The following is a 16472-nucleotide window of genomic DNA, read 5'->3' as shown; positions in this document are numbered from 1 at the left end:
TCCCTTAAACCTTCTCTCCTTCCTGTGCGCAACCTATTGCTTATACAACTATTTGTTTTGAATTTAATAAATGTATTGCAAGTACCATTGACTTTAGTGGCGCTTTCCTGTGTGGTTTGCATTTCCTGCATTTTGTAATTACAGTATGGGTCACATACATGAGAATTATTCAGAAGGTATGTAGTACCAGTGTTGTAGTATTACACACAAGACAAGATTGTCTCTATTTCGAATTTATTTCTACTAATTAGTCACGGACTACGTTTGTATTCCCGTATTGTACCCAGGTCCCGGTTGACTTATTGGGTTACCCCATTATCTATAATGCTTTGTCTAGGGTGATCTAGGGTAAATAAAGTCCTATCCTGTGAGCATACTCTTATTGAGTAGATATTCTTGGTCCAATGTAGCAACAAATGGTGTACATTAGGTTTCTAACATCACAACTTCAAAAACATAGAACATGACTTTGTGGGACGGCTCTATCTAAGAAGGAAACCACAGAGGCAAAATGAAAACTTAGTGTCCTGCCACTGGTAACTAAATGTAAGTAACTGGAACTAACATGGTGATAAAGGGCATTCCAGGAGTCAACATTTTTTTTAAATTTCCCTACCTGTCAATATCAAAACTGCAAATCTTCGAAGTGTGGCCTGATATGGGGGGTGTTTGCTTCTAAAATGCCTTCTATATCCTTTAGGCAAAAGACTTCTTTGAAGCACAATTAACAAACCCGTCTTTGCAAGAAGCTGCACGCATGACAGTGTGACCTTATGATTAGATAAAGAATAATTTTAAACCATGGCATACCGTATGTAGTGGGGGCACCTGGGGCCTCAAGAGGACCTCCTGAATTGTTGTACATTGCTGCATCTGTACAAAAATGAAATGCAAAAAAAAAAGAAATGGGTAAGATATCCTGCTGTCCAATGGGAGTAGTAGGAGGAACGGTCTCAAAACCTAACCACCAGTGAAATATTGAAAACATCTTAAAATAATAAACACGAGTTATATTGAAGCACTGCAGTTATATCGTTGTCTGTCAGAATTGTATTCATGAAACAGGCCCAGAGCTAAGTAAGAGTTGTTTACAAATTCCTGGAATAATCAAAGCTTTTGAAAGTAATCAACTGAGAAGGGTATGGCCAGTTGTAAAAAAAATATTTAGACTGTCATGGCAACTGAAAGACTCCTAACATGCTAACCTGTCTGGTGGAACATTCTGGAAGCATGCCACTGTGCACATGAGGCTGATGGGTTGATACGATGTTGCACTCGGGTTCAGTGGTAGAAAACTGCAAACACAACTACAGGAACTAACATTCCTGTTGCCTAGCTCTTTGCCTTTACATTGATACGACCAGTGAACAGCACTTAATCTAGCTTATTTTAAATACATCTATTGAAAGCGGAAATGCTGAGAGATAAGGCATATTCCGTGCTGTAGGTCTTTATCACTCAATGACATGAAACTGCATCATCCTACATAGTAAGAAAGACAGTGGAACTGCACAGACAGCAAGTTGCCACAGGACACTAATACTGCCCATCACTGATACCAAGTTGATACCTTGTTATTTTTTCAGGTTTAGACACGTCACAAAGCTCAGCACGCTGAATGAAATTGGATGCTGCTTGGAGAGCACCAATATGTTTGATATGTGGGCTTGGTCTACCTGTCAGACTCGAGTGCACCTCAGGAACATACTTACTTAGTACTACTATTCGTGACCCAAGGATACATATCATGTGCTTAAGAGATCTATTCTGGACTTATTTAGTGTCATTCTGGAAGTATGGAGGTGTGTCACACAATATCCCACAGGCAGGATACAGTAAATACAAATTCAATAAGGCGTGTCTTTCTTATCAACTATAATAGCAATATCAGTAACCTTAGTTGCAGTTCCGATTAACTATATTTTTGCAAGATGGCCCAGCCACCTTGCAGAAAGTGTGTGTGGAACACTCAGAAATATTGAAATCTACGAAATATAGCTTAAAAGACTGCAGGGAATAAGATAAACACAATGTGATCAAGTTTCACATATCACTCGAGACAATGTTACTTGAAAACAGGAGTCATATACGCTATGGTGTCTAAAGATTTCATCTTACTCTTAGAAGGGATACTTGATTATTCCTTGTTTTTGTGAGTATATAACATGTTTGTAGAGTTATATAAAACCACTATAAAGCAGAGCAATAAATAAAATGAAACCAAAGAAAATAAAACGAGATCCATATCTGGTGGCATAGCAATATTAACGACTTGACACTGTTATCAAAGGAATAAGATAATGTAACACGACACACAGGTGCAATTTTTCTAATGCTTTTTACGGGCACAAACGATCATCCTAGGAAGTGACATGAAAAAGCCCTTAAACAAATGAAAAAAAATCATAGACCAATTCATTATTTCAAAAAAAAAAATTCTGTCAATCACAGGGTCAATGCCTGATTTCTCAGAGGTACTACCCTCATATATAAATTTTTTTTTTTAGTTTTGCAGAAACACTTTTCATGAATTTAATCAATATAAATATTTCCCTTGGTTTGTGTATCTAAGGTACAAGCTGGAGACCTTGGACTCCCTTTCACAGCACCTTTAATCCCCTTAGAGAGTATAGAGACTGCTAATGCCTCAGCAAAGTATGTTTCTGGTTCACTTATTTGCCATTTATCTGCCTAAAATAGACACAGATCTTTAGCTTTGTGGCAATGCTCTTAGTCTACGATTTACAGATTTCATCATCAAACCAGCTGACCTCTGTGACCATATTTAGGCATAGAGCTGTGCCACCATCTTGAGAGCACGAAGTTTGTGTCACGACACAACTCCAAATTCAGTGTGTCCTCAGTGTGAGAAATCCTGGTGGTTATGGTTCTAACATTATCGTTAACAAATGTCAGGACACTTCATTGCTATTAAATGTCACGCCATTTTTTTGCAGTGAAAGGACACACCTCTTCAATGTCACAACATGAAATCATTGAATCGACTTGGTGCCAACCTGCAATCTAGCGATACTCAAGAATACCTATTGTAGTTTGATGAAAATGTTATGTCTGCCCTCGAAACCCCAATACATTGCATGAAAATAACACTTTGTGTTGTTCCACAGACCTTTTGTGCCTGCTACTTCATCAGCACCAGCCACTTACCTGACTGGAAGGTGATTTCGCTGAACATCATCCAGGTATCTGCAAAGTGATACTGGCACTTAATGGCACTGGCCATGCGATTGTGCAGCAGCACAGTGACGAAGCGAGCACTGGGGTTGGCATCATCGAGAACCAAGCTGGCAGAAATGGAGTTTGACTCCCAATCATTGGCCTCTGATCTAAAATAACACTGGACTTCCCTGAAGATCTTCACACCTTTGGTGAACATGTTATTGCAGTGGACCTGTAACATGGAGATTAGAGGGAAGGAGAAAAATATGTAATGAGAACAGATCTGAATCAAGAATAGAGTGTAGGAGGGAGACAAAATGCAATGCAAACAGACTTGCGCATGGATAGTAGAGGGGGAGACAAAATGCCATGAAATCATGCTATGTATAATGGAGCTATGATAGGAGGGTGAGATTCAGCAAGTTATGTGGCTAAAATTGCACCACAGAGATTGGAGGGGATCTGAGAGACATATCATGAGAACATACCTGAGCCAGGGAAACAATATGTCTTGAGAGCAGATGAAACTGAAGGGGGAGAGAGAGAACATGGGAACAGACCTGCATCATGAAGAATGGATTGGTGGGAGGGAGATAACACGTCACAAGAATAGACCTGCGCTCAGGAGATTAAAGGAGAGGCAAAGTCATGGGGTGGAAGACAACACGTCACAGGAACATACCTGGGTTCAGGAGAATAAAGTGGGGGAGAGAACATGTCATGACAATGGACTTGCATCACAAAGATCGGAGTGGTGTGGAGGAATAGAACATGTCATAGAAAACAGATCTTCATCCTAGTGATTGGCTGGGAAGTGAGACATCACATCCTCAAAACAGACCTTACTATGGAGATTGGAGAAGATGGAGGAAACATGCCACGAGAAGATAGTAACCCTTTTCAAAATGCCACACCTTATAGAACACTACAGAACACATCACTGTTCAATTTGTAGGGGCAGGAATTAGTCAATGCAAGAAATGTGTTGCCCCAGCCCTACATAGTCAAACCCATTTCTACCCATTCCAGGCGTTGACGCTACAGGGAAAAGGAAGGTTAGCACAACCTGTACAGCCAACATTCGAAATGTATTAATCAAGCAAGCCATTTTGTTAGCTTTAAACAGAAATTAAGGCAGTTTTTAGCACAGAAATAAATTTCACAATTTCAACTATATTTCAAATGTGTGGTAATAAGCAGGCTTTGAGATAGCGAGTTCATGGCAAGCATGTACATGACAATATACTGCAAAGTAGACCTGCCTGTGAATATAATGTATTTTTCCAAGTGACTTTCACCATGGAAAGCAAGGGTGATGAATAACCTTCGATGTGGAGAAAATAGATTTTTACAGCCATTTTGCATGTGCTCTGAGAAGATGATGGAGTGGTTTTAGGATACTTTAATTGCGAGCTAGAATTAAATTGTCCTTTACAAATTGAGATTTGTGGGCAAATACTTTTATTGGGAAAAGCAAAACCACAAATCCAAAAATAAATGGGCTCTTGGTAAAAATGTGAGGACTGGCTGAAGCCACCACATAACATGGAGCCACCTGATAACCAAAAGTGAGGATCTCATAAGGAGCTTTCTTAAACACGTTTGCTGAATTGGTGGAAAAGTCAAAAGGTTTTGGGACATTTTCTCTGGATAATTGGGGAGGGGCAAACACATTTTGAAACAGACAAGTTTTCTCTGGCTAGGATGTTAATCATGGTAGTAGCGGATCTATCCGAGCTCGGCGGCGATGGGTAGGTGACTAGACCAGTACGCAGTGACTGAGAGCCAAACCCTAAGGGCCCTGTCCTGCAGTACCGACCCGCTGAGTATTGATGTGGCCTTTAGTCCCTGATTACTAGGTATAGGACAAAGCTACAGAGGTAACTTTTAGCATCCCACAATTGCGGCATTAGGCACATGACATTAGCATGTTGTTTATAGTTTGTAGACCTTACTCTTATCCACTTGAGGTCCTGATGAATCGCGGGTACTTCTCCCATGCGAGAAACATGTTGACCAGTCCGTTGCAAATCTAATCTAGGGCCACTACACCTAACCTGTTGGCACCTAGACTATTGGATTCACGTTTTTAATTGCAGTAGGGGACCCCCTGAATAAAGTAGTCTCCGGTACCCTCTACTCCATTTTAATCACCACCTAGGCTACATTCCTAACTACCCACACACCCGCACTTCACCAAAAGGCAGTTGGATTCAAAAGATCTCCGCAAAAGAGCCCCTCTCCGAGGTGAGCCCGTCGGGGATTGCACCGCCTCCCCGACGAGGAGCAACGCCGATGATGAAGCATGACACCTGCATGGGTGTGTGAGGCAAATACTTCCAACAAAATGGATGCCCAAAGGTGTTACACTTTCACCTTCGGTCACGCCAGTTACACACACTTTCTAATCTAAGGAACAGTCCAGCAACCCATTTTGCTGACCCATACTTGTGGGCACAAGCTGACACTGGACCTTCCACTTCTCTTAGTGGTAATTAGTGCCCTCTTGATCGATCGATCACTCTCCCTACTCTTGATAAACCACTGAAGCCACCACATAACATGGAGCCACCTGATAACCAAAAGTGAGGATCTCATAAGGAGCTTTCTTAAACACGTTTGCTGAATTGGTGGAAAAGTCAAAAGGTTTTGGGACATTTTCTCTGGATAAATTGGGGAGGGGCAAACACATTTTGAAACAGACAAGTTTTCTCTGGCTAGGATGTTAATCATGGTAGTATTAGCGGATTAGAATTTATGATAGGTGGTATGGTAGCAACTGAAAGAGGCAGTGATCTAGATATTGAAGGTGTTGAGTTACATGTAGCAGAAAAAGGGAAGCTTGTGGATGTCAGCAGATAGGGGCAGGACGGTGGAGCCTAAGTATTGAATAGAAGATTTAACTCGATATGGGAAACTTTCACCAATTATCTGAGGCAACTTTGAACTCTGTCTATATGTACTGGTTGTCTTCACAGCATTGCTCTTCAGATGGTATTCCTAGACCCATTTTGGCATCCAACAAACTGAATCAAATTGCTTAGCCTTGAGAATGCTGTACACCGTATGTCTTACATTTGATGGCAAACATATATGCCTTGTTACTATAAATGTAACTATTTCCTCTTTCTTCCTTGTCCTCCTATATGATATTTTTCCGTTTTTGTTTTGAGTATTCTAAACTCAATATTTTTTTTAACTCAATGAAGAGTAAAAGGGAGGAGGTGTAAATATGCATTGCGATGCTCTGGACTTGACCCAAAAAACTATCGCCCTATCACACTTTTGGACTCATCAGTAAAAGTGATGATTAGAATTTTCTAAATGAGGCTTGAGGAATGGGCTGAGGAGAATTCTGTCCCCAGTACAGTTTGGTTTTAGAAAGAGTTTAGGGACAATTGAGAAATGCGTAAACTTAGATCCACTGATAGGAAAATATACCTGGGCCAAACAAGGGCCCCTTTATGTTTGTTTTGCGGATCTAAGTAGTGCATTCGATCTAGTCAACCACTTCATATTAGGGTCAATACTGATTTCCATTGGTGTTCCTGCAACTATTGTTAATTTTCTTGCACGTCTTTACTTGAAGTTCTCAAGTAAAGTGCGCTTTGGACCACAGGGCAAATGCTCACCCACTTTTAATGTGGAAAGAGGTATTCGGCAAGGGTATGTTTTGGTCCTTTTACTACTCTCTCTTTTTATTAACGGGGTAGACTCTTTTTTACAGGACATACACGCTGATGCTGCCAGTGTTGCTGGGCATCCTATACCAGTGTTATTATATGTTGATGATGCTGTGTTGTTATCTAGGACCCTACTTGGCCTCCAGAAATTGATTACCTTTGCTGAATTTATGGTTGCTAAGAGTATATTGATTAATAAATCCAAAACGGTCACAATGATATGCGGGCGCAAACCAAAACATTGCTGAACCTGTTTTTATTGATAACATGCCTATTGTTGGGGTAAATACTTTTAATTATCTAGGAGTCATCTTTACGAGCAATGGCTGTTAGGCCCAACAGGTTATTAAGGCTAAATCCAAAATGGCTAGAAATTCGAACAGAATTTTTTGCGTTTTCATCTAAGTTGGGTAGCAGGCCAATTAAAGAAATGGTAGAGATATTCCAGACTATGGGGTTATTCCCCTAGTAAGCCATTGCATATTGAGGAAAATAGTTTTATTAAATGTTTACTCTGTCTTCCCTCCTCTGCTTTCAATTGTATTGCTCACCAAGAACTTGGACTAAAATACTTAGATTTGCTTTTGGTCAACACCTTACTTCTTTGGTTTTCTGTTCAGTCAAAAGTGGAGACTGGTTTTACCAAATCATCATCACAGACTGTTTAAACCTGGACAATGCTTTTCGCATCCCATGGCTGATGTATATAATTTGCTCTTTTAGTACCCTTTTCAAATTTTCAGTGTGTGTCGTGACCCTTTAAAGATTCTGAAAATTACTAAAAATTTGATTAAAGTTACTTTTTTAAGGCATTTTTTTTAGGCTCAGGGCGGATCTCAGGGCAGACTTGAAAATGATGAAACATACAGCCTGCATGTACATATGTCTTTCTTAGGAGGAGGGCTATCAGTATTACTTGTGTAACTAATCAACATCGATATGTGCTAGGTTTCGGCTCGGTATTGTGTATCACCTGTTAGCCTTCCCCTCTATGAAGGCATGCCCTTCAGAATCTGCTCTCTGGGCTCGGTGTCTGTGCTCCCCAGGTTCTCCGTGCGGACGGCGAGTAGCGCCCCTTCCCCACAAAATGTCTACCTCTGTGAATGTGGTAAACAGCCCGGACCCCTGCCTCGCGGGCTCCACGCAGTCACTGGGAGAGGAAGTGAGGCAGGCGGATCCGACCGATTTCTGTCCGTGCCGTGTACCGGAGTCGGAGGCAGGGTGATGGAGGCACAGCTATAGTGGGGCTTCCCTCCCGCAGAAATGCGGCACATATACGGCTTAAGTATTTATTTTATTTATTTATTTATTTATTATAGTGTTTTGTATAGCGCGAACAAGACCCGTGGGTATCAGAGCGCTTAACATCGAGGTAGGTTACATATTGGCAATACAGAATCATTTATACAAACAAACAGATATGAGGTAGAGGAAAACTGTGGCTATGAGAGGGTGCCTAAATCTAACTATTCCAAACGCATGTGCAATTAGCAATAAAGGTAGGTGAGGCTTAGCTTATATCCATGTCTATATCGACAACTAAGGTGAGGTAGAGGTTATATAGTTTTGGCTTTAGAAAACAATTATAAGTTCGCCTAGGACTGTGGTAGCGTTCAGGACACAGTCAGGGCTTGTGTGAGGAGTTAGTCCCTTATCAATGATAACATTCTTGAATAATATTCTTGAGAGGGCCATCCTTCCGCTGACATAAGTATTCGAACCCACGATCCGCCTGCTTCCCTATGCAAGGTATTTACTCAACATAAGACTCTTCAATTCCCGTTTGAATGTTACAATATTTTGAATCTTCCTCAGACTTGGAGGGAGTGAATTCCAGACTCTGGGGGCAGCTCCAGAGAATGTTCGGTCATAAGACTTTTTCTTTCGGAAGATGGCTGGCCGCAACAGCAGCTCCTTGGCGCTTCTAGTTGGTCTGTTTCCTCCCGATAGCTTGATTTTCTTGGCTAGGTATCTTGGCGTGTTATAGTGCACCGCTTTGTGGGTAATACATGCTAACTTCATTTGAATTCTGGCCTCATAAGGAAGCCAGTTTAGTGCTTTCAAGTGAGGAGATATATGATCAAATTTCCTAGATCCTGTGATGAGTCTTGCCGCTGCGTTGAGACAGGCTTTTAGTGGTGCTGTGGATGTTTTAGGTAGGCCAGCTAATGTGGAGCAACCATATTCGATCCTCGATATAACTAGAGATTGTATAGCCAGTTTTAGATCTGCCTCTGAAATGAATGGTTTTAATTTTCTTAGGTAGCTCAAATGGTAGCGGGCGCTTTTCGCCATTGAATTAATGTGGGCTTTCATGTCAAGGTTCTCATCCAATGTGATTCCTAGTGATTTAGCTGAGTTGACTAGGGTTGGGGTGCAGTTAAGCGCAGTCACCAATTTGGTCCATTCCTTTATTTCAGAATGGCTCCTTGGAGGTGAAATTAGCAAGAATTCCGTTTTATGGGCATTTAGTTTCAGATGATTAGTAGTTAACCATAGTAACGCCATCTTTAATGTCTCATTCATTAGATCGATGTCATCAAGGGAGGTGATCTTCAAGTATATTTGCGTGTCATCTGCGTACATGTGGTAGGATATCTGAGAGTTCCGAAGAATGTCTGTAAGAGGTTCGACATACAGGTTGAATAGATCCGGTGATAGCGTAGAACCTTGCGGGACCCCAATTGTATTAGGACAAGGGGGTGAGATTGCTTGGTTAACCAGAAATCGTTGTGTTCTGTTCCGTAGGAAAGAATTGAACCATTTCAGCACATTTCCGGATAGTCCCATCCTGTCCTGCAGCCTGGACAATAATGCTTCATGATTTACCGTGTCAAATGCGGATGATAGGTCGAGTAGAATCAATAGGCATGCTTGATTTTGGTCTAGGGCTTGTAACGCGTCATCTACAATATGCAGGACATAGAATTAGAATTGTTGCCCAGTGTCTTAAGTTGGGCTGTTTGACACCCGCCCCATGTTGAAGGAGCTCACCGTGTGACGGTTCAATTCTAGCCAGTCCTTTAGGGGGGAGAGGGTGAGGGGGGAGCGGTTCAATGTACGTAAAGCGGAACATCGCCTGAATGTACGTATGCGCCGTAGGCGTAGCTGTCATCTCTGATTGATCCACGAATGAGGGTAACCCATCCTACAAGGGTTCCCCATGCTGAGGGTTGCTTTTAAGAGTGGATATTTTTGAAAAGGGGCACTAAGCCTCGCTTGAGGGGTTGTTGACGGGTATGCTACCCTACGTGTTCAGGCTGCAGTTGTCTTGTACCTGTGTTAAGGAGTCCCTGTCCACTCACATCTGAGGAAACGTTGCTGGTGTTAAGTTGGCATGTGAGTGGCGACTCCGGCTTAGATGTGTGTTGGGGAGACGGGGGGGGGGTTATTGGGCTTGTATAATGGCCGTTTTTGTATTGGCGCCGATCAAAGTGGCAGCACTTGCTTTGCCGATGGCAGGTGAACAATGGCTTCCTGTTTTCCCTAGGATGATTATTCAATGGTAAGCATGTGTTCTAGCGGTATATGTATTTGCCATTTTCACGGGCAGCAAACAACTGAATTTTAGGGTATAAATGTACCACCCTTTAAGTTCGTATTAGTGTACATAGTCAAATGTTTTTTTTTCTTCTAATGCTGGGTCTCTATTTCACAGAGCTCAGTCTACAATTTACAGAAACGAAAGTGGTGCGTCATGCTCTCAGCTGGGGGGCGGGGGCTTCACATGGGGTCTGAGGGTGCACAACAGACCAGACCATGCTCTCGGTGGGGGAAGATGCTTTTCAGGGGGTCTGACACCATGCAAAAAACATCGGTATTTACAAAACTGACCTATACCGACCACAGCCTTCCAGTAAGGGTCCGTGGTGACGAACCGAGCGGGCACTAATGCGCCAGGACTTACCGGGCACTAATGCACCAGGACTTACCGGGCACTGATGCACCAGGACTTACCAGGCACTGATGCACCAGGACTTACCGGGCAGAGCAGGAGCTAATGCACCAGGACTTACCAGGCAGAGCAGGCGCTAATGCACCAATACTTACCGGACAGAGCGGGCACTAATGCACCAGTACTCACTCGGCACTAATACACCAGAACTTTTCGGGCACTAATGCACCAGGACTTATCGGGCACTAATGCACCAGAACTTACTGGGCACTAATGCACCAGGACTCACCGGACAGAGCGGGCACTAATGCACCAGGACTTACCGGGCACTAATGCACCAGAACTTACCGGGCACTAATGCACCAGGACTTACCGGGCAGAGCAGGCGCTAATGCACCAGGACTTACCGGGCGCTAATGCACCAGGACATATCGGACTGTGCGGGCATTAATGCACGAGGACTTACTGGGCATTAATGCACCACGACCTACCGGACAGAGCGTGCCTTAATGCACCAGGACTGGCCGGGCAGTGCATTAAGACGGGAAGAGTAGACACTAATGCACAAGGACAGTGCGGTCAGAGCGGGCACTAATATACCGGGAGTGACCGGGCAGAGTACCAAAGGAGCGGGCTGGGCAGAGCTGGCGATAGTGCACCAGGACTGACCGGGCAGAGCACTAAGACGGGCAGAGCGGGCACTAATGCACCAGGGCTGACAAGGCAGAGCTCCGGAGGACCAGGACGCACAGGGCAGTATCGGGAAAGGAAGGCCTGCACCATGGTGAGGGTGACCGGAGCCCACGGCTGCTCCGGACTGGCACTGCTGCTTCTCCTCGCCCTGCCCCACACAGGTAAGGCCTCGCCCCTTCTCGGCCCCACGAGCTTCGTGTGTCATCACCCAGGATTCAGACGAGCTGGGCCAGAGCCAGGCACGTGTTGAGGGTTGTGGGAAAGGGAGCCAGCATTATTATAGGGCCTCTGAAAGGCTGCACAGGGGCGTATCTACTGTCCCTCTGAAAGCTGAGAGGGCTGGGGCAGAGTCAGACAGACTGTTCTAACCTGGGTTCCTGGTAGGCCAGTCAGAGCTGGAGGGGAATCCCAGAACTCAGGTTCCCCCTCCAGAGCTCACACTTCCGGGTCCCTTTATTTTCGCCCTCCCTCTGTGACAAGCAAACACATCCTTTTCTTTTTTTTAAAATGCTTTTCGTACTTTCTAGTTGTAAAAGCTCATTGTTAATTCGCAAACGTGATGCAATTGTTACACCGTAAACACGATGGTCAGTTTAAGCACCTGCACTTACATGAGTTAATTGGGCGTGCGTCTTTAATGCTGTAGGATTTTTTATTTTTAAAGAGAAGACCGGTAGTGCAGGCTTGACCTGAGAGGTAGGATTTTCATAGTATTGTCTGATCTTCCATTTACTTACATCATATACCCAGTCCGTACCATGTTTTCAGCTTACTGCCTTAAAGTTATACTCCCAAAGACCCATTTTAATTAACCGTATGTTATGCCACTATGGGCCCAGGAGCAGCCTAGTTTGATATTTCTGGCAATTACCAACACTACCTATGGCTTAGAAAATTTGTCTGAGGTGCATCTTTGCTGTATGTGCTTCCGAAACGAGGCACGCCATTTTGTCTGCTTGATTTGATAAAATCTGCTATGTTCATGAGCACTCCTATTTAAAGTCTCCCTTGCTGAAATCCTCCATCACCATTGACAGGGATCATTTAAAAACAAGCATTTGCAATGCAATAGGTCTCGGATTTACGCAAGTTTGAGTTATTGACATTGCAAACAACAATGCCTTTTATTTCTGTTTTCGTTTTTAAAACATAAATAAAAGGCATTGTCATTTATAATGCCAATAGCTTAAATTTGTGTAAATGCGAGACCTATTGCATTGCAAATGCTTGTTATATAGGGTATCGGCAGTGCTATCTCAAACCCATCCTTCCTGCACAGAGTATTAGGAATTATAATGTGGCATTGCCGTTTTTTTATTTTTAAATGATCACTTAGTGTGTTTTATAGTTGCTGTTTTAATTTTTAAGCCCATTACCTTAAGTAAGAATATTATGTATTAGATTTTATTAGCTGTGGAATTAGTAAAAAAATTATTAATACTGGATTGTAGAATTTATGTACTATCTGGAATTATGCACTTTATTTTATTTATGTTGTATTATGATATTTTAATTATATTTATGTACTTTTATGGCTATTCAAACTAGCCGAATAAAGTTGAATTGACTGACTGACTGACTGAAGTCATGATTATCTCTTGACCTTTTTTCATTGTTAGTTGTTTTATGTCTGTCACAGAAGACGACGACTTTGTTGGCTTTAAAAATAAAATACATTTTTAATTAGGCTCAAAGTAGAATCTTCATTTACTAATAAAAAGAACCAAACGCTGTGTACGGAACGAAGCAAAGCCACTATAGAGTGTCCCTGAAAGGCCTCAAAATCCATACTTTAGGTAACAATTTGGTTTGAATCGCAGAAAAGATTTCAGTGGCTCTTGGAGCAAACTAGTTGACACGGATTGTCTTCACAGCAAAAACCATGGTATAAGATATACTTCTTAAGGTTGAAATATCACACATGGCTACCAAACTCATGAAGCCAGAGTGTCCATCAATTGTGTGGGTGAGTGTTCAATTCGGATATTACTCGGAAACCAAGTGCTAGTTTTACAACAATTACAGATAAAGAGTAAAATCTAGGTTTTTCCAGCTTACACACTTACTTCTAAAGCCTGCAGAAACCTTTGTAATCCTTGTATAGCACAATCTGAGTTAACTTTGTTGCCTCCAAATTGCAGCACAGAAGTATTTTGTTGGAGGAAAGATATAGCTTTTATAAGTTCTCTACTCGGAACTGCTAGGAATAAAGAACGGCTGGCGTCAGTGCTAATATGTACCCCTGCTTTGGACCTTGGTTAGTGAACATCTTATTAGAACTAGAGAAGTCACTTCCCAATTTTACACATAGCCATATGTTGGTATAAATTAAATTGCGCAAGGTAAAGATGGAGAAATGCCCCAGTCAACCGTCTTTTTCCACAGTAAGTCTCTGTCAACACCATTGAAGGCAACATTTTATTCAATAAAAGAAGCTAAAATGACACTTTCAGTTACATTTATAAGGATCTGAATTTAATGCAGACTTGGAGGGTGACCACTGAAGGCATCAAAGGTTGGGCTAGCAGGATCATAGTTGCATATGTGGCACTTGAGATAATGGAGGGTTTGAATCTAACGAGCAGCATGGTGCAGAGCCAATTCCCATTTCGAGATTATAGTTCAGCTCATTTGATGAGGATAAACTCAACATTAACATTTGGTTATAAGTCAACTGCTGTCATGAAATATTCAATGATGTCCAGGCAGTTTCTTAAGCCTAGCATGCTAGATATAGAAAATCTCTGAAGTTCTAGTTGAGTATCACAGTATATCGATGGAGTGCAATTGTCTTGTGAGGAGTAATCAAATGGCCTCCACATACAGACTTATTACCTGAGGTGCCTAAATGGAACCTTGTAGGGTCATGGGTGCCAGGGAATTTTGAGCTGTACATTTGAACGTACTGTGTGGAGGAAACATGCCTGATATGCTTGCAGTAGGTTGTGGCAATGATGTGGTTTCGAAGTTGAAAAGCTAGTGAACTTTTTGGTTGTTGTTATGGATTTAAGTGGGGATGTAATGTGGTAGATGAGGCAGAGCAAGGCAAGACATCCAGGTACGAGTCTCTCATAACCTCTGTGTTTGAATTTGTGGGGAGGATCAATTCACCAAGATATGTGTTGTCTGTGGCCGGTGATATTTATTTAACGTTTGTTTTATTCACATAGTATATTTTTCACATACACTGCCTTGTGACATATTGCCACTTTGTAATGCTGAAAGAGAAATTTATTTGAAGAAATTGTCAATGAAATAGCTGTTAAAGCAACAAGGTGATACTTAAGGCTTAAGGCAAAATATAGCATACAGAATGGGCGAGAGGGTGAGGCAAGCACTCAATACCACGCAATGGAAAGTTGGGAGGGAAGTGATGGTTAGAGAAATTTTATGTACGCTGTAGCCATCTGTGACAATATTGGTAAGCATATGAAAAGAGGTATGGATGACCAAGGCCTATGTGATGGAAAGAAAGTCTTTATTTTTCAGGGTAAAGAGGCTGGTCATGTCAGCAGTGTTTTGTGAATGATGACAATTGATGATCATGAATAAGAGAGTTGAGGAGTGTACAGTTGGATGAATAGTGTTTGTTGGTGTGTGTATATTTGGACCTGCATGTGGTGTGCTTTGCTTGAAAGGGAGATGCAGTGGAATGTGCAAAGCTTATGTTTCAGAGCTATTGTCCCTAGGGAAGGATAAAGCGGAGATGCAGACTATTATGACCGTGCACATTCTGAATGAATGACTCACAGAATCATGCCAGAGAGCAGATTAACTGCAGGTACTAGAATTGTAACGTTTGTTATGCAGCAATTTAAGAAATGTTGAAGGGTTAGGTTATTGATGCATAACAGTGGATGAGGAAGCATCATGTGAGCTTGGAGATGGTGAAAGGCAATCCTCTGGGCTTTGATGCCCTTGCAGTGATCAAAACAGGTGTACTAAAGGGTTGCACTTGGGTTGAAGAAAGGTGGTATACCAGCTTTAAGCCTTTTTGTGAGGGAATCTGCAACCAATAGAGATTAAGAGCCGAGGATTTTGTTTTGGGCATGTTGGTACCTACTATTAGCTTATTTGCTAAACCCTGAACAATGGTAGGAAACATTGCAAATCGTAAGAATGAGGTAGGGCAGTCTGAATGGCCAATACCTTGAAATGTCAGAATGTCAACAGCACAATCCAAAATGGTCCCGGGGATATGTGTTTTTTCCCCACAGCGAATGGCCTTTCCTCATTTATTCTAGGTCATAAGTCGGAGCAGCTGAAATTAGCAGCGGATCGTCTTCTGATCTCTTTAGTTACCTTTTAAGTGACATTCCATACATCAAACACATTCTGGTAGTCTAGTTGGTAAACTGGGGACAGTAGTGAGTATACAGGAGATGCATGAAAGTGTGTAGTAAGTAGTAAGTAAGTAAGTAAAGCTTTATTCGATTTCAAGTAGAATCATAAAAGCACAACAAATACATCAATTTAAAATTCATATACATGGTTAATACAAATAATTGCTTACTTAGACAATTAAAAAAAAACCATTCGTTAGAAAACGAGATAAAACATCAATTATTATAAATTTGAGATCCTATATCATCAAACAACAATAGGCATCGGGGTACCAAGAAGGGAAATGTTTTACCACATGGATTTACGGTACTTTATAACCGTTTTTAAAAAACATGAAACAGCGAAAATCACATGGTCATCTTCTAGCTGTAACAGTCTTAGAAAGGCTGGTCTGCAATTTCTTAAGCCCCATCGGTTTAGTAAAGGTTTCAAGAATTGTTGTCTAGGGTTGGTATATAATTTGCAAAAAAACAATATGTGTATGTTAGATTGCACTGCGATGTTATCGCATGGACAGACCAACTTACTGGGTGACCAGTTGTTCATGTCAGGTAAGGTGACCATGCGGAAAAAAATCCCTAGACGCAGACGAGACAGAAGCATTCGATGATACGGGCTGGGGACAACAGTCAGGTAAGTTTGCAAGCCTTCGTTGGGGGTAATTTCCTGGAAATTTA

The 16472-nt window shown here is 42.0% G+C and overlaps 1 protein-coding gene across 1 annotated transcript in view; it reads right to left on the bottom strand.

The window, feature by feature from the left end:
- Positions 1 to 16472, bottom strand: part of DDR2 (discoidin domain receptor tyrosine kinase 2) — a 631189-nt gene that overhangs the window by 225205 nt on the left and 389512 nt on the right. Inside the window, exons 8-9 of the mRNA XM_086964525.1 lie at positions 3169 to 3412; positions 811 to 873 (exon numbers count right to left, since the gene is read on the bottom strand). Of these exons, the coding sequence (XP_086820651.1) occupies positions 811 to 873; positions 3169 to 3412 (307 nt within the window). The remainder of the gene's footprint in view (positions 1 to 810; positions 874 to 3168; positions 3413 to 16472) is intronic.

This window comes from Lissotriton vulgaris, chromosome 1_1 (genome assembly GCF_964263255.1).
Source record: "Lissotriton vulgaris chromosome 1_1, aLisVul1.2, whole genome shotgun sequence".
Lineage (NCBI taxonomy): Eukaryota > Metazoa > Chordata > Amphibia > Caudata > Salamandridae > Lissotriton > Lissotriton vulgaris.
The sequence above is the reverse complement of the archived record's forward strand: the minus strand, read 5'-3'. Positions and strand labels throughout refer to the sequence as shown.